Source organism: Tamandua tetradactyla, chromosome 5 (genome assembly GCF_023851605.1).
Source record: "Tamandua tetradactyla isolate mTamTet1 chromosome 5, mTamTet1.pri, whole genome shotgun sequence".
NCBI classification, from domain to species: Eukaryota; Metazoa; Chordata; class Mammalia; order Pilosa; family Myrmecophagidae; genus Tamandua; species Tamandua tetradactyla.
Genome location: NC_135331.1, coordinates 12,691,043 through 12,716,803, shown reverse-complemented (window position 1 = coordinate 12,716,803; position 25,761 = coordinate 12,691,043). Strand labels below are relative to the sequence as shown.

Below are 25,761 nucleotides of genomic sequence, written 5' to 3'. Positions count from 1 at the left end.
TACAAAACACAATTCCTTTTTTTATCTTTTTTGTGAAAAATAATACATATACAAAAAAGCAATAAATTTCAAAGCATATCATAATCATTAGTTTTAGAACAAATTTCAGAGTTTGGTATGGGTAGCCATTAGTTTTTCTATTTGAACTTCAAATTGTCAGTTTCTGTTCTTTCTTAAATCTGTAAAGACTTAATGAGGGAAATAAAGTTCTGGTTCCTCTCATTGCCTTTAGTGTTCAGGAAGTTCCCAGTCCTAAATTGAGTAATGACCAATTAAGACCAATTATGATATTTTCTATTGGTGTTGTATCCCTAGTTCCTGGGGTGAAACATTTTAAATGTTTGTATGTTGACAATTATTTGGTGCCAATTAACATTACCTTGATTTGAAAAATTCATATTCATATTCAAAACTATATTCATTCCTCTTACTATTAACAGTATTAAGGAAAGCTCCAGCAATAAATTTGTCTAGTTTATGTGATGTAAGCAAAGGGTGTATGTTTGATAATCTATAACTTTTATTTTTAATCTTTTCTCAGCCACCTGTCTTTACCAGTTTCCAAGACTATGTTACTGGGCTTCAGATTTTAATTTCCAATGTTGTTGATCATATTAAAGGGCTTGAAACACATCTAATTGCACTTAAACTTGAAGAATTTATTTTAGATGATACGTCTTTCTCACCGGTAAGAGATTGTGGGCGCTCAGTAATTATATATATTCAGATGTTTTTTATCTCACCCACAGTTATTTTCAAGTTCATCATTTGCTTCTTATAGGACTTATAGTTGGGAGTGCCTTAGTCATAGTTTTTGTTGTCACTGATGGTGGTGGTAGAATTTTTTTTCTTCCTTCATTTTTCTTTCTCTCCTTTTTATACATTTTTGGAGTGTTCTTTTGCTATGAGAACTGAAGCCATCATGATAAATTGGTAAGGGGAAGGTTTAGTATTGTTCCTGTTTTGTACACTAGAAGGAACTCGGTATACTTTTAAGGTCCAAAGAAAATCTTTTTGAGTGAGACCTTACCTGCTTTTGGGTAGGCTAGCTTCCTTCCAGGAGTTACCACTTGAAAAAGGAAGGATGCTGGGCACCTGAAATAATTGTGTCAATAGTAATTAGGCTAGAGGAACCCATCAAAAGAGATAATGCCACCAAGTATGCCATCAAAGGTACCAGGCATCAGATGTCTCCTGATATTATTTTAGACCCTTTTCTTAAAATTTTGCTAAATCCCTGTAAAGCCTTTGCCTTTAAAAAAAATGGGTTATTTTTTTAAAAAAGCTTTTATTCTCAAACTGTTAAATATTTAGTGGTGTCAGATGAGTGTTAATTCACCAACCCAAAGTAGATTTAGAATTTTGGTAGGGCCAGAGGGGCAGTGGTGGAGCCATCCATTTCTATCCAGTTGCTCTCGTGATAAAGTCCCATTTTTGATGGACTGCATCCCTGCAGTACAGTCTGACCTGAGCCTCTGATAGGGAGACTCATCCAATAATTTGTGGACAGCCATCATCCTAGCCCCAGAACTCTATTTAGGTACTGTTAGAGAAGGAAATGAATGGAATCTTGTTTAGCACACCACATTAACTTATATAATTGATATAAAATATAACAAAGGTTATACTTGAGAATAATAATGCTAAAGGACAGGGTCTCAGTGGAAAATCACATGAAAAAATATTCATTTATGATGAACTTTAGCCTTCTTTGCCTTTTATGAAATTGAAAATGACTCTTCTGGTGGAGTTTTAATGAAACCAAAGATAATGGTAATTTTAACTTTTTTTTTTTTTTTTTTTTTAATTTTAACTTTTAACTTGGGAACTATCATCTGGGAGTATAATTTCTAAACAAGACCACTAATCTTATGTTTCCTTCTTTGTAGGAAGAGAGAAAATTTTCAAAGACTGTGCAAGGGAAGGTGCAGAGCAGTTATCTGCACTCACTTCTAGAAATTGGAGAGCTGCTGAAAAAAAGACTTGAGACCACAAAGAAGCTAAAAATTTAATAAGGGGGTGTGAACTAAAGTCATTGGTGACTCCACAACAGAAAATGACACTATCTTCCCAGGCAAAAGTACATCTGGTTGACCATCATTCTAATCCAGAACTTCCTCATAAATGCATGAAGGACTTTGATCGTGAATTAATTTTTTAGGTATTAAATATATACAACTGATTAAATTATTGTATATAAACCAGAAGCAGGACCCTCATCTGGGTTTGACCACTTTTTATACATGTTCATATGCATATGGCAGCCACAAAAGAAAACCCCACTTTTCTTCTTCCCTCCCATCACCAGACAGCATCTGGCCAGGGGCGGGAGGTTTTATAAAAGCAGCAATAGAAATTAAGCATAAAGCATCAACCTCAGAGCAGCTGAATGGCCTTCCTGTAATAGCAGTGGGAGTTTTGGCCTGGAGGCTTAGGAAGCAGAAGGCAGGAAACAGATGGAGACCATGACTGGAGCAAGCTCTCTTTCCATACTAGCAGGTTAGTTTTGAAGCTTCTCTCAACCCAGGGCAGCTGCAGAAAGGGCCTCAGATGAGATTTGCACAAACACACTGGGAGCACAGGCACCTGCCTTTGAAGGGCACCAGCCAGATGGTCACAGACACTCATTTTGTGATATGTCAATTCTGATAGCTAGGATATAACCCATTTTAGCTCCCGTGAGAGTTAAATCCAGGATAGAGAGGAAACCAGTGAAGAGCACTTAAAAGACTGCCAAGGACTAGCTGCTGTCTTTGGGAAAGATAGGAATCACTTGTTTTAAAGAAGAGAAGTGTACTTAGTTTATGTAGGCAAGTCTGATACCAATTTCATTGGTTTCCCAAGTCATATACTGCAGTCGGTTCATGAATTTTACACATATGTATGTATATGCATATGTATATGTAAATTTTATACACATATACCATGCTTGAAAACTAAGATTTAGTACTTTAGTAAGTGGGGAGTTTGAGAAGGAAGGGAATATATATTATGGACTTAACCTAGGCTTTAAGTTTTAGGTTGGCAAAAGAAATGTCATCCTATGAGTTTGGAGGCTCTACTCTCTTTAGATTTCAGAATTATATTTCAGATGGTGTTTACTTTGTTCAGTTGGAGGTCTCCAAGAGTATTAGCTTCAAAGGTTGGTCTGATAGAAAAGATACAGCTCTTGAAAATGTTACACAATTTATGTAATTGCTTTGATAACTTTTTTGTGTTTGAATCCCTCCTTCTGCTTTTAATTTAGTCTTTGTTACCCAAATATGGTTAAAGTTAATAATTCTTAAGAGGAAAGAAATCTGATGCGGTAATTCAGGTATCTGATGGAGGACTGGTTTTGAAGACTTTACATGTCCTTTCCAACTTACTGCTCTGGTAAAATGTGATATTCTTTTAAAAGCAACTAAAAGAAAACTTAGAAAACCTCTTTATATAAAGCTATTGCATTTTGTCCCAACATTTTGACTTTATTAGTTTCAAAATTTGATACAGTGATTAATTTCCAAGAAAAAAAAATTTTTTGATTACATTATCTCTTCAAAATAAGATCTGTTGGAAATCCTAGTCTATCAAGTAACTTTTAAAAAAATATTTTAAATGCAAATTGATAGCCAAAGCTGTCACATATTTCACCCTAAAGGGAAGAACTGCTCTGAACCAGATGAATTGAAAATTCTGATTCTGAATATTATTTAATGACAGCATATTTTTTCATGAAACTGTGGCCTGTTGAGATGGAACTTTGTGTGTGTGGCATGTGTTCATGAAGTGATGTTTCTTTGACTATCAAAAAGGTACTATAAATAGACATGCTTTTTGAAACTGACCACGATCAGTCTAGCATATGTGTGCTTAGTGGCCTGGCCTTGGTCCTCGGGGACAGAGCAGAACGCCAGTGGTTTATCTAACCAGTCTCCTGCCTCGTGACATCTGGGATCTTTACTGGTTTAAATGACAAATAATGTTATGTCAAGGTTTTACCCCCTTTGTTATTTTCTGATTTTCCTACTTAAAATGTAGCATATTTCAGTTAGATCCAACCTCTTACATTGAGATAATTGTAAAAAGAATGAAATTATGCAGAAATGGTCAATATCTTTTATTGATTTGTTCTTTTGGAAACTGTCATGCACTATAAATTGTGTACAGTTAAAAAAAGATATATATATATATATATATTCTTACATGAGTAAAAAGTACCCTCTCCCAGCAATCGTATGTCATTGGTATTTGAAGAGAATTCCCAAATAACTCATTGCTGCTGCTCTTTTTGGTTTGTGTGGGTTGTTTTGTTTTTGTGTGGTGAATTGATATTTAAAAAAATAGAAAAAGGAGAAATACTACTACTGTTTACAGAATGAAAAATTATTACTTTTTATACTACTGAGGTCCTAAGTTAAGATTCTCCAAAGCAAACATTTGGTTTAGATCATTTATCTGATATGGTTAAAAGGTAGAGAAATTTTTAGTGTTCTCCACATAATGGAAAATGTACAAATGCCTAGCTGTGTTGCCCATTAATTTTGTATATTTTCATAAATTTACCTGTTTAAAATTGCATTATATTTTGCAATCACTATGTTCAATCTGGATTTGTCTTTCATTTTAACTTTTAATATAAAAAGGGGTTTCAATGTATCTATGGCCTTATTATTGAAACTTCCTAGTAATTTGATGTGACTTAATAATATGGGAAGTATATATTCTTCGTTCTTCAGAATTGAGTGAAGCATAGCAAATCTGCTTTAGACCGGATGGGTTAATTTATATAAATAGTTTCATTTTATGTTGGCATTTCTGCCTGGTTCATTTTTTTTATTATTAATTAATTAAAGAAAAAAAGAAATTAACACAACATTTAGAAATCATTCCATTCTACATATGCAATCAGTGCCTGGTTCATTTTTGTTCAGATTCTTTTAAGCCACAACTTTCTAAATGGTGTAATGCATCTCAGTTTTGTATTGAGTGTTTTATCCCCAGGACAATTTGAATATTGTGAATTTAAAATTTTATTCCAAGGCACCAGTCTTTCGTTTAAAATTAGTACTTTACATCATTAATTCAACAAATATGTATTGACCATATGCCATTTACCAGATTCCAATTTATGTTCTGCTGTTATAATAGTGAATGAGACTCCCAGTTGGCGGCTGTGGAATGGGGGAGAAATGAATAGAAATGCATATTAGATTGTAAGTAAGTTCTGTTTAGAAAATAAGTCCGAGTAAGTATGTAGAGGCTCACTATATTAGGTCATGAGAGGGCCTCTCAGATGGTAACATCTGACCTGAATGAATCCATGGAAGAAGGAAAGTACAGAGGCCCCAAGGCAGCATGTTCTGCTATTTTGATGCCTGGCATGTTCCCATAATAATGAAGGGCCCTGAGAAGGGTAGGGATTGAGATAGGAGGGTGTGGTGGAGATCAGATTAGTCAGGACTTTGTAGCTGGGGAAGGAAGTTAGCTGGAGTTCCTGGAGGATTTCAGGCAGTCAGATGACATGATTTCTCCAAGGGTGCACCCAGTCTGAAATTAAAAATTTACGATGACACACTGACAACATAGTGAAAATAGGAGCTGTTTCTGTTTTTCCTCTTACTCCTTTCTGTCCATATTTAATCCCTTTATTTGAGCCTGGGAAAAAAGTTTTTGCCTGCTCTTCAGTTATGAATTCACTTGATCCCAACACTTTTCCCCTTAACAAAGGTGGGTACTTGGACATACCTCGTTACCATTCCTAACTTTCCCCCAAAAGAGGTGTTCAGGTTCATATTTTTTCAGGTTCCATTTTTAGATGCTGTCACTGCCTTGATGCAAATATGTATTTCATAGTGATGACTGGAAGGCAAGCTATCATGGGGGCCAAGTTCTCCTTATAAAAGTCATTTGTGGGGTCCCTACAGCAGGTTATGCCGTAGGAGCACAGAACTTTCCTGCAACCTTCAGTGTGCTATTTTACATATGGAAAGGAATCCATTTGAGCTAAGTTAATTATCAGGGAAGATTGAATTTTATGTGGTAGATACAAATCTCTTTAGACACCAAACTAGTAACAGAGGGCCTATCTTTAATGAAAAATGTTAGATACAAAGAATTATCTGTCCCTGTCCCCTAGTTACGTTTCTTCAACTCAAGACAAGGCTTATAAATGAAATTCACCCTGGGCCATCCAAAGTCTCAGCCATGGATATACTGCCACTTTCATTTTAAAATTTCATTCCTCTCACAATTAAGAAAGAATCAAGATTAGACCACGTTCAGGTACTGTGGATGTATTTAGTTTTACAGTCCTTTCCCAGACTATTTGCCTTTATATTCTGATTTCCATAAAACAGTGAATATTTTGTTCTTTGGAAGTGAACCTGTTTAGATATGAAATGAGATAAAACTGAACAGCTAAAGCAAGTTTTCCAACGAAACACATCAAAGGATCTTCCAAAAGTTTCAATTAGAATTGGACTAATGAGACAATATCAAAACTGTTGAGCTAAATTTGTAAAGTATAAGTTATATCCTTTCATCATATGTAAGGTAAGTATGCTGGCTATGGGCAAGTGGGTTTTTAGGTTTGAATATCTTTTACCAACTTGTTATAATTGTTAGCTATAGCCACATTTTGTCCCCATCCAACTCAACACATAAATTTGCACCTGCCTTTTTTGTTTCTAGTGACTAAATACTAATCTCACTGAAATGGTGGAAAATAAACAATTTTAAGGTTTTATTTGCCAGTTTCGTTCAACTTAAATTGTGTGGATACAAACTAAATATTTCCAAACAGTTAAAGAGAAGATATTGTCAGGAAACTTCAGCAGATACCCATTATCATTGCTGTTAACTGCTCCTCATTCCTGGAAATAAGTACAGTTTCTCCACTCTTTGCTCTTTTGAAGTGCATACTTATAGATTAACTGACAGTGAAAGAGTGACTTAGATGGGGAAAAAAGATCCCCCCTTTTTTTTAACTTTCAGATTGGATTACACTTTCAGATTTAGCTACATAAATCCAACTTTTAAAGTAACACAGTTTGCTGTATGTTCTTCCGGGCATATGGAGAATAATTACATTATGGCATCAATGTTGCTATTTAATTGTACGGTCCAGAAAATGGGCAACCCAATTTACTTTTCACAATCAGTCCAACTTAGTCTGAACACCAGTGGAAAATGATAAAATGTAATGCCTGGAGTAGTTTTTGCACTATTACCAGGATATTTTGCTTCCTTGGAAGAGCTAAAATTCAAAAATAAATTCAAAGGGGAAAGCAGGTCATAGACCAGAGTACAATTTGAAAAAGAAAACTGAATGGCTTCAGGTCCACTTAACCAAAATGCTGAAACTTTAATTGCATCAGAATTACACCTCTCAGGGACCTAGGCAGTACCCTCTATAGCACCAATTCCTTATGAGGGGGAATTTCACAAGCCATTTGAATAAGTATTCCAGCTAGCCACTAAATCTGCTACAGACAGGTCCCAAGCATAGTCACGTCAGCATGAATGTCTAGGCATACCCAGGGCTCAGATTTCTGGGGTAGTACCAATTTTTCTACCAACCCCACAGGGGTCTCACAGAAAGCACATGACTCTACCCCAACCGAGCCATGGAGTGCCTTTTTACAGTTCTTCCTTTCCTCCCTTCTTCTGGAAGGCAGTCAGGATGTTTAAGCTCTTCTGCAGCTCTTCCTTCTTCCCATCACTCATCTTGTTCTTCTCAATCAGCTTGGTGATCCGGGTCATCTCTAATGACGGGAAATCCTCACCTTGGTCTAAGACTTTTCCCATTATCTTCAGGTATTGCTCGGCCCACTTCTTCTCAGTCTTCTTAACATTTGCGAGGTTGTCCTGCCCTTGCTTCAAGAGGGCCTGGCGTGCCTCTATGTCAGAGGCCTTGATGAATTCCCCAGCCAGGGTGTCATATGCAGGCAGGCAACCAGGCATACCCAGGTAGACCCCTTGCCCTTTTAGCCAGCGCTGGATGGCTCCAACCTTAACTGCCCCACTATACAGGACTGGGTTCTCAAAATCCCCATCCCGGAAGAGGTAGAAGACTGGGTAGTTCTCTTTGTCCAGCTTGTATTTCTCACCCAGCTCCATGTTCAGCTTGTCACCATAGTCTATAAAAAGAAACAAGATATAAAGAGTAAGACCATGGGAAACTCAGGGCAGGATATAGCTATGGGACTTATCTGAGCTAAGGGGAAGAAGATTCTTCTTGGTTAGGTAATAGTTCACAAATTAAGGACTAACCATACAGACTTTGGTTTCAATCCCTCTGCCATTTCCTAGTTACGTGGCTTCAGTTGAGTTATTTAACCTCTTTGGACTTTATGTTCCTCATCTACAGAAGGAATTCTTTTGAAAATTTCTATATGCCCACTATGTGCCAGATACTATTCTAGGTGCTAAAGGATCTAGTTGTAATTAAGAGTATAGCGCTCCCTGCCCTTGGGGAGCTTATTTTCTAAGAGAAGAGAGATAATAAACAAATGAACCTAAGTGACTAGTGCCATGATGAAAATGAAACAGGGTATATGAAAAAGTGAGTGGGTAAGAAGGCCCTTGCCACCTGAAATCATGGAAGACCTTTCTGTGAGGACATGAGCTGAGGGTCCTGAATGTCAAGGAGTCAGCCATATGCTGATCCAGGAAGTGTCTCAGGTAGAAAGGACTGCAATTGTAAGCTCTGAGCTTCGTGTGTTTAAGGATCAGAAAGACCAAGCTGGTCAGAGCTTAGTGAGAAAAGGGAGCATGTGGTAGGTAATGAACACAGTCCCTGCCATATAAGGACTGTGGGGAAGACCCAATGAGGGAATGCATGCCTATGACCCAGCAGAGTTAAGTGCTCATTACATGGTAGGTGTTGTTAGTATCTGCTACGTCCTTCCTAACAGGCAGTAGCAGTCCAAAAGTCTGATGAGTGATGACTGGTTGCTTATACCTTGCCAGGAAGAAATGGCCAAGACCGCCCATTACTGGGTTAAGGAGAGTGTGGTTTTCCAATCCTAGTTCGGCCACTTAACAGTTTTGTGATCTTGAGCAAGTTACTCTAAGCATCACTTCATTTGAACAATGGGGGTAATGGTACCATTGTACTTCTTTCATAGAGTTGTCACAAGAATAATACATGTATAGCACTTTTAGCACAATGGCTTGGCACACAGTAAAATTTGACAAATGTTAGCTATTATTCTAAAAACCCCAAAGGCATTAACTCTGAAGTAGAGTCAAAACTGATTTTCCTGGAGGGGTGTGCCAGCTTAACTCTACCAAGGATCGCACTCACAAGCCTGCTAAGGAAGTGAGGCATCCTGGCTGGGAGGAAGTTGAGGTAGTTAAGAACCCTCTGCACTTGGGAATAAGCTCATAGGCAGAGATCTGAACGAGTTAATTCCTACCCCACAGTGTGAAACAGGCCATCTATACTCATGAGCTTCCTCATTTTATACTTGAGTTTTCCTCAAGTATAAAATGAAGATAAAATGTGCCTTCCTTCTCAGGCAGGGTTCAAGTGAAGATTAAAAATGCCATAATGTCTAAAAACTTTATAGACTATAAACCATTAAATAAATGTCAGTGAATATTATTATTAGAGTTGTTACCAAGGTTGAGAGTTGTCCTTGGATTAGTGGTGACACTGCTGGATTTGAGCTAAAGCAAAAACCCATTAGTTTTGATACAAAAACTGAAATGCAGAGGGAAGGAAAGACCATCACTATCCTCCAGGAAATATGGCACCCCCTCTGACACAGTCCCTTGCAAGCAAAACCTCATTCCTTTGTGTCCTCTCCTGTTGTCCTGCATTTGTCCTTACCTGAGATCCCCACCTCTGCCACCAAGAGATCATCGCTGGAGGCGGAGTTTTCAGCCAGACGCTTGAACTCATCTTGCTTCTCACCATAGGGATACTGGGTGTCGAACTTCACTAAGACGAACTTGCTTTTGGGAATAACCTGAGGACATATAGAGCTGAGCAAGTTGGGGGTTCCAGGAACCTTTGGGATTACTTTCTCTTCCCGAAGGGGTTCCTATTTAAGAAACCAAGCCTGGGAGGGAAACAAACTCTCACAAACTAGTACTCATTAATTCACAAACTAGTACTCATTAATTCACAAACTAGTACTCATTCATTCATCCACTGATCCATTTAACAATTTAATGCCTGCTATGTACCCGGCATTACAGTAGGCACTTTTTCACACTAATCAAACACACACAACCCTGTCCAGAAAAAACAAAGCTGTAGCTGTAGCTTTGCTAATGAACTTCTGTGTGGTTTTAATTAAGGCTGAGGAGATTCAGCACATCCTATGTCAGCTAGAACCTGTCCTGCTCACCATCCCAAAGGAATTTGGACAAAGTTATGGCTAGGGAGGCCAAAGTCTGAGCTCTGCAATTTCAGCTGGACTCACAGGAAGTTGTTGAGAGTAGGACAGTGTTCCCTCCCTAGGTCACACTTCCCTTTGGCTAGATCTCTGGGTCCTAGTCTGTCAAGGCCAAGGAAACTTCTCTTTTAAAAAGTTAAAATCCACCATTTAAAAATGAACAATTCAAAAAAAAAGAAAAGAAAAGAGAGAACGACAATTCAGTAGCATTTAGTACAGTTGCAATGTTATGCAACCATCACCACTATCCAGATCCAGAATGTTTTCATCACCTCAAAAGGAAACCCCAAACCTATTAGGCAGTTATTCACCCTTTCCTCCTACCTTCCCCCAGCCTCTGAGAATCTGACAAGTCTACTTTCTGTCTCTATAGATTTGTCGTTCTGGACATCTCACATAAATTACATACGTCATACCATATGTGGTCTTTTGTGTCTCCCTTCTTTCACACAGCAAAATGTTTCCAAGGGTTATCTATTTTATAGCATGGATCAGCATTTCATTCCTTTTTTTTATGGCTAATATTCCATTCTACGGATACACCACATTTTGCTTATCCACATCCACTGATGGGTGTTGGTTGTTTCCACCTTTGGCTATTGTGAATAGGACTACTGTGAACATTTGTGTACAAACTTCTGTTTGAATACCTATGTTCAGTTCCTTCAGGTATGTACCTAGGAATGGGAATGCTGGGTTATTATATGGTAATTCTGCTTTTGGTCAATAATATTACTTTCCATTTGTCCCACAACTTTTTGTTTTATTGATCAAAGTGATCACTGATGGTAATCAATGACTGCATCCCAAGCTGAATAATTCTAGTTGAAGGCGAAGAAATTTGATGTTTTTGTTAGTCCTTGTTCTCATATTGTGTGCTGGTATACCTTTAGTTTTAGTTTAAAAAAAAAATTGAACATTGTCTAGGAACACAGGGAGGAAGAGGAGAAGCCACCAGAACGCTAAGTGGTCAGTGACCCCAAAAAGTCTGACCCCTGGAGGCCGAAAAGCTGCTAAGTTTAAAAATACAAATCAGATCACATCCCCCAGGCCCAACTGGCCTTATTTTAGTTCAACATGCAAAACTTGTTCCCAATTGAGTACTTTTCTCATTTGCTATTTTGGCTGGCTGGAATGCTCTTCTCCCATATGTTTCTATGGCTGTCTCTATCATGAAGGTCTCAGTTCAAGTGTCCCCTCCTAAAGGAGAGGACTTCTCCAGTCTTTCTAATACCACTTCACTTCCATCATACTCTATCACATTATGTGTATTTTCTTTACTACATTAATCACTCTCTGAAATCCTTATTTGCTTGTTTGCTATTTTTCCATTCCACTAGAATGTACATTTATGAAAACAAGGAGTTTGTCTGACCTGTTGTCTGCTGTACCCCTAATGCCCAACAGTGCCTGCCATGTACAGATGCTCCAAAAATATGTTATCAATGAACAAAAGTCCAGCAGGCTTTGGTAGCAGATTCTGCATGTTTACAGAAAAAAGCACAATAAAGGATCTGTACCTTCAAGGTGCCTACACTCCTATGATGGAATAATAGTAATCATGACAGTGATCTCATAAAGAAATAGACTTGAAAGTCATACATCTTTTACTTTCTTTCTTAAATACCACTGTAAGGAAGGATGGTTTTGAATGACCAAACATTTGCATAATGAGTTCATTTCTTATTCCTTTACTCAGTCTTTAATTGCTTCAGAAGTCTCTCTCCCTTCCTAATCCTTGAAGAACCAGCTTCATCATTATCTAGTTGCCTAAGCTTCTTCCAAGTACAGATGATTTCCTCATCCATCCATTCATTCATTCAATAAAAAGTTGCTGAGGGCCTGTCATGTGCCAAGTACAGCTCTAAGTCCCATGCACAAAGTAGTGAACCAAGCAGGCAGGGTCTCTTGTTATATGGGACTGATATTATGATGGTGAAAGGCAAGACACACAAAAAAGGTAACACTAGGAAATTCCTCTTTTATTCAATAGTGATGGTTGAGAGTGAGATCTGAAAAAAAACTGTAAAAAAAAGTTGCTCATTCAACACATTAAATAATTTAATTTGAGCACCTCCTATGTGACAGGTAACTTGCTAGGTTGTGAAGAAATAAACAAGGTGCTTCCTTATAAGCACATACTATTACAGTGTAGGAGAGAGAAAATAAAATAGTCAAAAAAAATCAGCAGTAAGTGCTCTTTAGAGAAACAGGGTAATGTGATACAGGTACTGGAACCCAGAAAGGATTCTGACGGGACCATTTAATCTAAGTCTGAATGACGTCTGAATGACGAGAAGTAACCAGCCTTGCTAAGATTGGGGCAAAGAATGTCCCAGGCATGAGGAACAGTTTGTGCAAAGGCCCCAAGGCAATATTGAGTTAGGAATATTCGCAGCACAGAAGGAAGGCCTGTGGGGCTGGAGCAAAGAGGACAATGGTGGCAATGTATAGGAGATGAGAGAGGGAAGAAGCAAAGCTTAGGTCCTGTAGGTCTTAGGTTACTGTATGGACTAAGAGGCTCTAGAATGACAACAGGGAGACAAATGAGAAAACTATTGCAATGCCAGTATAGACCAAGGTGGTAAAGATGGCAAGGCACGAACTGATTAGGAAATACTGTTAACCTTTCGGTGCAAAGTTCCCTCTGAGTCACACACTTGGTCTGGTGATGTTACTCAATTCCCAAAGCTGGGTAGGGGTGCGGAGGGCACTTTTCTAGCAAAAGCTCCAAATCAGGTTGCCGTGGGGTGGGCATGACAACCAGTTACACTTTTAACTAGTTACAGATGCTCAATCCACCAGAGGAAACTCTTGAAAATAGGACAGGTTCAACTACTTGAGAAACATTGAGAACTCCATTTTTTTGGTTTCACTTCCCCACAAAGTGCACAAAAATAAAATAAAACGATCTTTCTCAATAAGTAGCTTGCCCATGTGGTGGGTTTAATTAAAGGCTGCTGGAGGGTGAAGGTAGGTGCAAGGGGAAGGAGTTGGGATTGTCGTGTCGCATTCAGCCTTCAACACTTCCAACGTCCCCTTACCCCGGCCAAGACCCAAATTTTATAAAGGTATGCTGGAGCAAATCCTTCCATGCCCTGACTCGATCTTTCTTACTCATTTTGTTTCCCGTTCCAAAACGTTCCCTTCAGGGTGGCTAAACCGAAGCTTAATCTTAACTCTAGCGCTTCACAAGGAGACTCAGGATATTTGAACACTGTCTCCATATTGCAAAGCAGGCTGCTGCAATCCATCCCAGGGGAAGAGCGGCGCATAAATGGACGCAAAAACACCGAGTTTCCACCGCCGGGATCTTGCAAGAGCGGCGAGCTGAGCGGCGTCAGCCTCGCACAGTTCTCCTGGCTCCCACTTGGGAGTCGAGGATTGGGTGTCTCCCGGCACCGCCCACTGCCCATAGGTGAAGGGAAGGGGCAGTTGGTTCCCTGAGCGGTATCTTTGCAGCTCTTTTGCAAAAAGACAACCAAGTATAAATGCTGCAAAAGCAAGGGTGCGCGGGAACTGAAAAGACTATGTCTAACAGGCCCATAGGATGGAAGGAAGCCCCGGGGTCTCCAGACCACCTCCTTCCAAACCTCGGTCCCTCGCGGCCAGCAGGGGTGCGCGCTCCCCCGTACGCTCTGCCTGCACCTGCAAACGGCATTCTCGGCCCCGTTACCTTGTAGAAAGTGACTGTATCCAGGGGAAGGGCACCCTTGGTGTGCAGGCCGCTGCCGCCATGCGGAACGGAGAGGAGCAGCAGGCCCAGGAAAAGGGGAAGCAGGAGGGACACAGAAGTGGCGCGCGGCACGACGGCAGCCATAACGCCGGATTCCGGCAGTCAGAGCGAGGAAGACAAGGGAAGAAAGCCTGGGGGCCGAGAGTCACGTGTCCGGGAGGGCGGGCTCTAGGGGAGCGCAACTGTACAGGCCGGAAGGCTCGCGCCCGCTCCGGGTGAAACCGAAGGCCGGGCGGAGGTGGGCGGTGAAATGGTTCTGCCGCGCGCGCGCACTCGGCGAGGCTCGCGCCGGCACAGAGAACGAAGGAGGGGCCGCGGGGCGGGGGGCGGGGAAATGGGGCTTCCGCGCACGCGCACTCGATGAGGTTCGTGACGGCCCGGCAGCGTCCTCGTCGTGCTTCGCGCCAGCAGAAGCGTGAAGCGCATGTGTTGGGTTGTCGCGCCACGCCTTTTTTTCCCCGCTGTCTCTGTTCACCGTCGGAGTCGTCGAGGCCCGCTATTATTTCTGCCTGCCTTTGGTCCGTCAGGAAGTCAATTGGGACCTGCTAGTACTCTCGGTTAGTCGGTCAAGTCCAGCCATTGCCCTTAGTCAAGTCAGATTTTGCGACTACCGAACTCCCTTGGCCAGTCAGAGTCTGCCACCGCCCTTAGCCCCGCAGTCTGTTCCACTCCTGACTTGAATTGCGTGGCCAGACTCGCCTTTTAGGCGATGTATAGTGGCGGCTCCTTCCCTCTGCCGAGGCCGACTGTCGGGCCTACTTTGAGGTGAGTGCCTCATCTAGGAGACGCCGGGCTCCTAGATAAACAGCTTTCCCAAAAGCTGTATAACTGCCCACCCGTGTTCTAGGCTGCAGGAAAATTTTTTTAAAGCCCTGATAATCTTGTTAAAGAGGTACGTGGTTCAGTGAATACCTTGTGTCAGTTCCTGGTGTTACCTGAGGAAATAGAGATGGACCAGACAGAACTCTTGTGCTGAAGGAACTCATACCTTTAGGGGAGGAGGAGATAACAGGGATAATAACGTACGTAACCAGTACAGAATAAATGTTATGAAATAAGATTATATTAGAGATTTAGTTATCTACTGAAACACCTACGGAAGTTCAATCCGTCTTGGTCAGGAATGTCAGGAAAAGTTATAAACAGGAGATAATTTTTAAGAGGAGGCATTCACAAGGTAAAGGGCAAAGGACATTTCTTGCAAAAGAAATTCCCTTCAAACCCAGCTCTTCAAGTGAAACATTGCCCTCCCCAGCTCATGGGACGTGACATCCAGGGTTGAAAGTTTCCCTGGCAGTGTGGGAGATGACTTCCAGGGATGAGCCTGGCCTGCCATTGTGGAATCAACAATTCCAGCCAGACCAAAAGGGAGAAAAGAAATGTAATTAATAAAGTTTCAGTAGTTGAGAGAGTTTAGAGTTGAGAGGCTACTCTTGAGGTCACTCTTACATGACCTTCAGTTAGACATTGCTACCTATCATAACTTGCCAAACCCCAACCCAGACCATTCCAGCCAATCCTAAGGAACACCTAGAGCAACATATAATTCTACAAAGATTCCATGCACTAGAGTAACTTTCCGGAAATCTACAACCTCCAGATGGTCCCTGGACCAGATAAGTTCTGAAACCTAGAGGGCTCAACCTCTCCAGAACATCTGCAAGTTCCATCTCCGTACCCCATATTATTATTATTATTTTAGCAAACAACAGAAAACTTTATTTTTAACCAGATTCTGCCGATATACTACAGGGTGGCAAAAGGCATGTGTGCATTTCCTGAGGGAACAGAGTGCTCATGTTTCAGTGCTCTCTTCCTTCATACTTAACATAACCATTTGGGGTAAGCATTCTCTTCCTCCCAGACTGCCCTACATAACAATCTCCACAATTTGCTGCTGCCACCACCCTGACACCAGCTGCTCCTAACAAATTCTGCAGGTCTTGTTTTTTACTCTTGCTCCTACATTTCCGCCTTTTTACTTCATTAGCCAAGATGACTGTGCCTGTTTTAAGTGACCCTTAAGCGCTGAAGGAAGGATCTTACCCATTATTGGCTACCAATCAAGCTCTCTGACTTTGATTCAGGCAGGAACCAAGGGCTTTTACAAGAATCACATTCTTAGCACAGCTCTGCTTAGTGGCGCGGCTTGCTACTTTGACATAGTTACATTACAGTTAGGTAGTATTGTGCTGTCCATTTCTGAGTTTTTATATTCAGTCCTGTTGCACAATCTGTATCTCTTCAGCTCCAATTACCCAATATCTCACCCTATTTCTATCTCCTGATGGTCTCTGTTACCAAGGACATATTCCAAGTTTGTTCACTAATGTCAGTTCATATCAGTGAGACCATACAGTATTTGTCCTTTTGTTTCTGGCTAATCACACTCAGCATAATGTCCTTAAGGTCCATTCATGTTGTTACATACTTCATAACTTTATTCTGTCTTACAGCTGCATAATATTCCATCTTATGTAAATGTCACAGATTGTTTAGTCAACTGTCTGTTGATGGACATTTTGGCTGTTTCCATCTCTTGGTAATTGTTAATAATGCTGCTATAAACATTGGTGTGTAAATGTCCATTTGTGTCCTTGGCCTCGTGTCCTTTGAGTAGAGACAGCATATAGATGGGTCCTGTTTTTTAATCCATTCTGCCAGACTATGTCTTTTGATTGGAGAGTCTAATCCATTAACACTCAGTGTTATTACTGCATGGGTAGTACTTTCTTCTACTATTTTGGCTTCTGGATTTTATGTCATATCTAATTTTACGGCTTGCTACTTTGAACATTTGTTGTTTGATACAGCTGAGGAGGAAGAGAAAGTGTACGAACAGCCCCAAACCTAAGCCTATAGTAGTCAAAAAATGATGTGACTTCCACCAGCAAATAGGATTAAGATTTTTTAGGTCTTGGGTAAGTGATTGTATAACATCATTTCCATAGGCTACATGTAAATTATTCTGAGATATTTCTAATACCCTTTTTTGTAATTTTAAGATATCAAGACTTAAACTATCCAAATGCCCCAAAAGATGCCTCTTTACTTTTTCACATTCTGTTTCAGAATGATTATATTTTAAAAGAGGTAATACAAAAATTGCTCTCATTCCAGTCACATTTTAAACTTCATAAAAAATTTAAATTATACATTTGATCTCCAATATGAATCAATGCTGTCTCCATATCATTTAGTCTATTATTAATTTGCTCATCAATATGAGATTGACTATGCCACAGTTCACTGGCATTTTATACCATTCTCTAACAATGCTGCATCTGTATGGTTTGATGCAATGTAGTTCCTGTGGCTGCAGCCGCTGTGATACTTCTAATGATTCAATTGACAGCTGCAATAATGGGTCTAATTAGTTTCTTAGTCCTTTTTAGACGTTCTTTGACCAAATGTATCAGGATTTGTGTTTGTGGAGAGATTTGCAAAGATCTTGACATCTGCATGGGCAGCCAAATACCTCTTCTTCTCCTTGTTGCTATAATCGTCTCATTTTCCTGAAACATGGGTGCTTGGAGACAGGTGAATAGAGAACAATTCTCACAATTAAAAGTTTGATTTCTGGGGGTTCCAAGATGGCGGCTTAGTAAGGTACGTGCGTCTTAGTTCCTCCGACTCCAAATCAACTAATAGGTGAACAGAAACAGTGCAGAACAGCTCCCGGGGCTACGACAGGGAATGGACACACAGCGTAACCCAGTCTGGACTGGCTAGTCTGACTGCGAAACTCGGCTGCGGTGAGACCCCCGAGCGGTGCGTGATTTCCAGAGCAGCGGCAGCTGCGGCGGTCAGAGCTACTCCCTCCCTCCTTCCCAGGCCGGCTGAGAGTCTCGGAGAGGCAAGTTTCCTAAGTTGAGGCGGCTGGCGCCCCTCTTTTGCGGGCGGCTTTGAGTCTCGGCTTCGAGTCCGCGGCTACGAGTCTCGGATCACAGGGCTATCCAAGCCGCGGTGCCCCCCCCCCCCCCCACCGCAGGAGGCTTCCTGGTCCAGTGGGGAATCCCCCAGGCCCGCTGTGGCCGGCGACCAGCCACAGGGTCCCCTCAAGCCGCGGCAGTTGACGCCCCCACCACACGTGGCCCCTGAACCAACGGAGAGAATTGGATCGGAAAACCCCAGGCCGCAGAGATCGGTGACCGGGGGGGACCCATTCCAAACACTTAAGACAAACGTGTGCCACGTGTGCCACCTACTGGGCAAGATAAGAAAAACAGATCCCAGAGATTTCACAGAAAAATCTTACAACCTTGCTGGGTCCGACACCCAGAGAAATCTGAATAAATGCCTAGAGGCCAGCAGCAGAAGATAACTGTCCACGCTTAAAAGATTGAGAATATGGCCCAGTCAAAGGAACAAACCAATAGCTCAAATGAGATACAAGAGCTGAGACAACTAATGCTGAATATACGAACAGAAATGGAAAACCTCTTCAAAAATGAAATCGATAAATTGAGGGAGGACATGAAGAAGGCATGGGCTGAACATAAGGAAGAAATAGAAAAATTGAAAAAACAAATCACAGAACTTATGGAAGTGAAGGATAAAGTAGCAAAGATGGAAAAAATAATGGATACCTACAATGATAGATTTAAAGAGACAGAAGATAGAATTAGTGATTTGGAGGATGGAACATCTGAATTCCAAAAAGAAACAGAAACTATCGGGAAAAGAATGGAAAAATTTGAACAGGGTATCAGGGAACTCAAGGACAATATGAACCGCACAAATATACATGTTGTGGGTGTCCCAGAAGGAGAAGAGAAGGGAAAAGGAGGAGAAAAACTAATGGAAGAAATTATCACTGAAAATTTCCCAACTCTTATGAAAGACCTAAAATTACAGATCCAAGAAATGCAGCGCACCCCAAAGAGATTAGACCCAAATAGGCGTTCTCCAAGATACTTACTAGTTAGAATGTCAGAGGTCAAAGAGAAAGAGACGATCTTGAAAGCAGCAAGAGAAAAACAATCCATCACATACAAGGGAAACCCAATAAGACTATGTGTAGATTTCTCAGCAGAAACCATGGAGGCTAGAAGACAGTGGGATGATATATTTAAATTACTAAAAGAGAAAAACTGCCAACCAAGACTCCTATATCCAGCAAAATTATCCTTCAAAAATGAGGGAGAAATTAAAACATTTTCAGACAAAAAGTCACTGAGAGAATTTGTGACCAAGAGACCAGCTCTGCAAGAAATACTAAAGGGAGCACTAGAGTCAGATACAAAAAGACAGAAGAGAGAGGTATGGAGAAGAGTGTAGAAAGAAGGAAAATCAGATATGATATATATAATACAAAAGGCAAAATGGTAGAGGAAAATATTATCCAAACAGTAATAACACTAAATGTCAATGGACTGAATTCCCCAATCAAAAGACATAGATTGGCAGAATGGATTAAAAAACAGGATCCTTCTCTATGCTGTCTACAGGAAACACATCTTAGACCCAAAGATAAACATAGGTTGAAAGTGAAAGGTTGGGGAAAGATATTTCATGCAAATAACAACCAGAAAAGAGCAGGAGTGGCTATACTAATATCCAACAAATTAGACTTCAAATATAAAACAGTTAAAAGAGACAAAGAAGGACACTATATACTAATAAAAGGAGCAATTAAATAAGAAGACATAACAATCATAAATATTTACGCACCGAACCAGAATGCCCCAAAATACGTGAGGAATATACTGCAAACACTGAAAAGGGAAATAGACTCATATACCATAATAGTTGGAGACTTCAATTCACCACTCTCATCAATGGACAGAACATCTAGACAGAGGATCAATAAAGAAATAGAGAATCTGAATATTACTATAAATGAGCTAGACTTAACAGACATTTATAGGACATTACATCCCACAACAGCAGGATACACCTTTTTCTCAAGTGCTCATGGATCATTCTCAAAGATAGACCATATGCTGGGTCACAAAGCAAGTCTTAACAAATTTTAAAAGATTGAAATCATACACAACACTTTCTCGGATCATAAAGGAATGAAGTTGGAAATCAATAATAGGTGGAGTGCCAGAAAATTCACAAATACGTGGAGGCTCAACAACACACTCCTAAACAACGAGTGGGTCAAAGAAGAAATTACTAGAGAAATTAGCAAATACCTCGAGGCAAATGAAAATGAATACACAACATATCAAAACTTATGGGACGCAGCAAAGGCAGTGCTAAGAGGGAAATTTATTGCTCTAAATGCCTATATCAGAAAAGAAGAAAAGGCAAAAATTCAGGAATTAACTATCCATTTGGAAGAACTGGAGAAAGAACAGCAAACTAATCCCAAAGCAAGCAAAAGGAAAGAAATAACAAAGATTAGAGCACAAATAAATGAAATTGAAAACATGAAAACAATAGAGAAAATCAGTAAGACCAGAAGTTGTTCTATGAGAAAATCAATAAGATTGATGGGCCCTTAGCAAGATTGACAAGAAGAAGAAGAGAGAGGATGCAAATAACTAAGATCAGAAATGGAAGAGGAGACATAACTACTGACCTCACAGAAATAAAGGAGGTAATAACAGGATACTATGAACAACTTTACGCTAATAAATACAACAATTTAGAGGAAATGGACGGGTTCCTGGAAAGACATGAACAACCAACTTTGACTCAAGAAGACATAGATGACCTCAACAAACTAATCACAAGTAAAGAAATTGAATCAGTCATTCAAAAGCTTCCTAAAAAGAAAAGTCCAGGACCTGACAGCTTCACATGTGAATTCTATCAAACATTCCAGAAACAATTAGTACCAACTCTCCTCAAACTCTTCAAAAAAATCAAAGCAGAGGGAAAACTACCTAATTCATTCTATGAAGCCAACATTACCCTCATACCAAAACCAGGCAAAGATATTACAAGAAAAGAAAACTACAGGCCGATCTCTCTAATGAATATAGATGCAAAAATCCTCAATAAAATCCTAGCAAATCGTATCCAACAACACATTAAAAGAATTATTCATCATGACCAAGTAGGATTCATCCCAGGTATGCAAGGATGGTTCAACATAAGAAAATCAATTAATGTAATACACCATATCAACAAATCAAAACAGAAAAATCACATGATCATCTCAATTGATGCAGAGAAGGCATTTGACAAGATTCAACATCCTTTCCTGTTGAAAACACTTCAAAGGATAGGAATACAAGGGAACTTCCTTAAAATGATAGAGGGAATATATGAAAAACCCACAACTAATATCATCCTCAATGGGGAAAAATTGAAAACTTTCCCCCTAAGATCAGGAACAAGACAAGGATGTCCACTATCACCACTATTATTCAACATTGTGTTGGAGGTTCTAGCCAGAGCAATTAGACAAGAAAAAGAAATACAAGGCATCAAAATTGGAAAGGAAGAAGTAAAACTATCACTGTTTGCAGATGATATGATACTATACATCGAAAACCCGGAAAAATCCACAACAAAACCACTAGAGCTAATAAATGAGTACAGCAAAGTAGCAGGCTACAAGATCAACATTCAAAAATCTGTAGCATTTCTATACACTAGCAATGAACAAGCGGAGGGGGAAATCAAGAAACGAATCCCATTTACAATTGCAACTAAAAGAATAAAATACCTAGGAATAAATTTAACTAAAGAGACAAAAAACCTATATAAAGAAAACTACAAAAAACTGCTAAAAGAAATCACAGAAGACCTAAATAGATGGAAGGGCATACCGTGTTCATGGATTGGAAGACTAAATATAGTTAAGATGTCAATCCTACCTAAATTGATTTACAGATTCAATGCAATACCAATCAAAATCCCAATAACTTACTTTTCAGAAATAGAAAAACCAATAAGCAAATTTATCTGGAAGGGCAGGGTGTCCCGAATTGCTAAAAACATCTTGAGGAAAAAAAACGAAGCTGGAGGTCTCGCGCTGCCTGACTTTAAGGCATATTATGAAGCCACAGTGGTCAAAACAGCATGGTATTGGCATAAAGATAGATATATCGACCAATGGAATCGAATAGAGTGCTCAGATATAGACCTTCTCATCTATGGACATTTGATCTTTGATAAGGCAGTCAAGCCAACTCACCTGGGACAGAACAGTCTCTTCAATAAATGGTGCCTAGAGAATTGGATATCCATATGCAAAAGAATGAAAGAAGACCCATATCTCACACCCTACACAAAAGTTAACTCAAAATGGATCAAAGATCTAAACATTAGGTCTAAGACCATAAAACAGTTAGAGGAAAATGTAGGGAGATATCTTATGAAACTTACAATTGGAGGCGGTTTTATGGACCTTACACCTAAAACAAGAGCACTGAAGAAGGAAATAAATAAATGGGAACTCCTCAAAATTAAACACTTTTGTGCATCAAAGAACTTCATCAAGAAAGTAGAAAGACAGCCTACACAATGGGAATCAATATTTGGAAACGACATATCAGATAAAGGTCTAGTATCCAGAATTTATAAAGAGATTGTTCAACTCAACAACAAAAAGACAGCCAACCCAATTACAAAATGGGAAAAAGACTTGAATAGACACCTCTCAGAGGAGGAAATACAAATGGCCAAAAGGCACATGAAGAGATGCTCAATGTCCCTGGCCATTAGAGAAATGCAAATCAAAACCACAATGAGATATCATCTCACACCCACCAGAATGGCCATTATCAACAAAATAGAAAATGACCAGTGCTGGAGAGGATGCGGTGAAAGAGGCACACTTATCCACTGCTGGTGGGAATGTCAAAGGGTGCAACCACTGTGGAAGGCAGTTTGGCAGTTCCTCAAAAAGCTGAATATAGAATTGCCATACGACCGAGCAATACCATTGCTGGGAATCTACTCAAAGGAATTAAGGGCAAAAACTCAAACGGACATTTGCACACCAATGTTTATAGCAGCGTTATTTACAATTGCAAAGAGATGGAAACAGCCAAAATGTCCATCAACAGACGAGTGGCTAAACAAACTGTGGTATATACATACGATGGAATATTATGCAGCTTTAAGGCAGGATAAACTTATGAAGCATGTAATAACATGGATGGACCTAGAGAACATTATGCTAAGTGAGTCTAGCCAAAAACTAAAAGACAAATACTGTATGGTCCCAATGATGTGAATCGACACTCGAGAATAAACTTGGAATATGTCATTGGTAACAGAGTTCAGCAGAAGTTAGAAACAGGGTAAGATAATGGGTAATTGGAGCTGATGGGATACAGACCGTGCAATAGGACTAGATACAAAAACTCAAAAATGGACAGCACAATAATACCTAATTGTAAAGTAATCATGTTAAAACACTGAATGAAGCTGCATCCGAGCTATAGATTTTTGTTTTGTTTTGTTTTGTTCTTACTATTATTACTTTTATTTTTTTTTCTCTATATTAACATTCTATATCTTTTTCGGTTATATAGCTAGTTCTTCTAAACCGATGCAAATGTACTAAGAAACGATGATCATGTATCTATGTGATGATGTTAAGAATTGCTGATTGCATATGTAGAATGCTATGATTTCTAAAAAAAAAAAAAAAAAAAATGGTCTGCACAATACTACCTAATTGTAATGTAATTATGTTAAAACACTGAATGAAGCTGCATCTGAGCTATAGTTTTTTTCTTATATATTTTTGTACTTTTTATTTTTATTTTTATTTTCTCTCTATATTATCATTTTATTTCTTTTTCTGTTGTCTTGCTATTTCTTTCTCTAAATCGATGCATATGTACTAAGAAATGATGACCATACACCTATGTGATGATATTAAGAATTACTGATTGCATATGTAGAATGGAATGATTTCTAAATGTTGTGTTAGTTAATTTTTTTTAATTAATAAAAAAAAGTTTGATTTCTTATATGCATATGACCTCCTACCCCATATAATTGACAGCCCCTTACAACATGAAAAAGTTAAAATGGCCATAGCCCAAATACCCCTAAAGAGTGGGATAGAAAGATCAAAGGTAATGGAGTTATACAGAGAAGGTAGGGTTTAACAAACGAATGTGATTGCTGAACCATTAAATAGATATTTTTTAAGAGCAGCTGGAAGTAAAAACCTAAAGTTGTGAAATTGTAAACCACACCAAACTCTGAAAGCTGTTCTATAACTAATTGTTGTGCTGTGCTTTGAAATTTATTGCTTTTTTGTATATATGGTATTTTTTTACAAAAGAAAAAAGTCGATTGTGATGGTAAAAAAATATTTATTCCTTCTTGCCTCCAATGTTCTAGAAGCAGCTAGAAGGAAAAATCTAAGATGATGGTATGGTAGCCCATGACAAACTCTGGAATCTGTCCTGTAACTACTACTTGTTGAAGTGATATTGCTTTTTTCTTTCTTTGCTTTGTATATATATTATACAAAAAAAAAAAAAAAAGGAACTGGCAGAGATGAATCCATATAGGTAAGCTGGAGCAGTTTCAAAAGGCTCTTGCCAAACCAAAGGATTTGGGTTTTATGCTGAAGGCAACAGAGAGCCATGAGAAGGTTTTAACCAAGATGGTGACCTCAGATCTGTGTTTAAAAGTATCACTTAGGAATGAGGGGAATGGTTTGGAAGGGAGTAAGATTGCAGGCAGAGTGGCCAGGTAGGAGTCTGTTGGAGTGGTCTAGGTAAGAGAGATTAAGGTCCTGCAATAGGACATTAATAGCAGGAATGAAGAAGAAAAGAATGGACTTGAGAAACTTTTATGGAGTAGAATTCACAAGACTTGGACAATTGAATGTGAGGGTGGGAGATTAAATTATATGGTGTATTAAAAAGGACTTAGGGGCAGGCCACGGTGGCTCAGCAGGCAAGAATGCTTGCCTTTCATGCCAGAGGACCTGGGTTCGATTCCTGGTGCCTGCCCATGTTAAAAAAAAAAAAAAAAGGACTTAGCACTAGAGTTAGGTAATGTATGTGTGCAATATATGTGTGTGTATTTGCATTTGTATGTATACAAAATAATGAAGTCATCAAAGATAGCAGAATTGAACCTCAGGCAGCCGGTTTGGTTGGGTAGAGATTTTGAGAGAGAAGGAGAATAGTCAATGTATGTGTATGTTTTGGTGGAAGTTCAAAACAATTATTTTGACTTTGCCCTAAAAAATATTAAATAAAATGAGCTACATTTAGACAAATGATGGGAGTTATAGGAGGGAAAAATTACTATGAGCTAGGGTGTTTAAAGAAGTATTCATGTAGGAGATGGAAATGGAGTTAAGTCTTGGAAAAATGTAGTAGGCAGAAAACAATTTGTGCTGGTTTGGAAGGATTAGGAAGGCCACGGACGGCTTAACCCTAATCCAATCTTGTTGAGGCAGCCACTTCTTTTAAACCCTATTCAGCACTGTATGTTGGAACTTGATTAGATTATCTCCATGGAGATGTGGGTATTAACTTTTTTTTTTTTTAACTTTTTTGGGGGGGTGCAGTATTACTTTTGAATAGAGGAAGATGTGAGCCTACCCATTCCACATATCACTTGATTACTTTACTGAAATCCTTTAAAAGAGGGAACATTTTGGAGAAAGCTTCAGGATGATGAGAGAGTGACAAGAGCCGGAGCCCATGCAGCCAGTGACCTTTTGAGATGAGGAAAGAGTACGCCTCTCAGCAC

General features: G+C 39.4%; 2 protein-coding genes across 2 annotated transcripts in view; one reads left to right on the top strand and one right to left on the bottom strand.

Moving 5' to 3' along the window:
- Positions 1-8,261, top strand: part of NAA25 (N-alpha-acetyltransferase 25, NatB auxiliary subunit) — a 75,507-nt gene extending 67,246 nt beyond the window's left edge. Inside the window, exons 23-24 of the mRNA XM_077159882.1 lie at positions 542-688; positions 1,890-8,261. Of these exons, the coding sequence (XP_077015997.1) occupies positions 542-688; positions 1,890-2,012 (270 nt within the window). The 3' untranslated portion in view covers positions 2,013-8,261. The remainder of the gene's footprint in view (positions 1-541; positions 689-1,889) is intronic.
- Positions 7,321-14,386, bottom strand: ERP29 (endoplasmic reticulum protein 29). The gene is made up of 3 exons (XM_077159883.1): positions 14,065-14,386; positions 9,818-9,956; positions 7,321-8,120 (listed from the first exon to the last, which is right to left on the bottom strand). Exons 1-3 carry the CDS (start codon positions 14,206-14,208, stop codon positions 7,621-7,623), a joined length of 783 nt encoding a protein of 260 aa, XP_077015998.1. The 5' UTR covers positions 14,209-14,386; the 3' UTR covers positions 7,321-7,620.
- Positions 14,387-25,761: the final 11,375 nt, after the last annotated feature.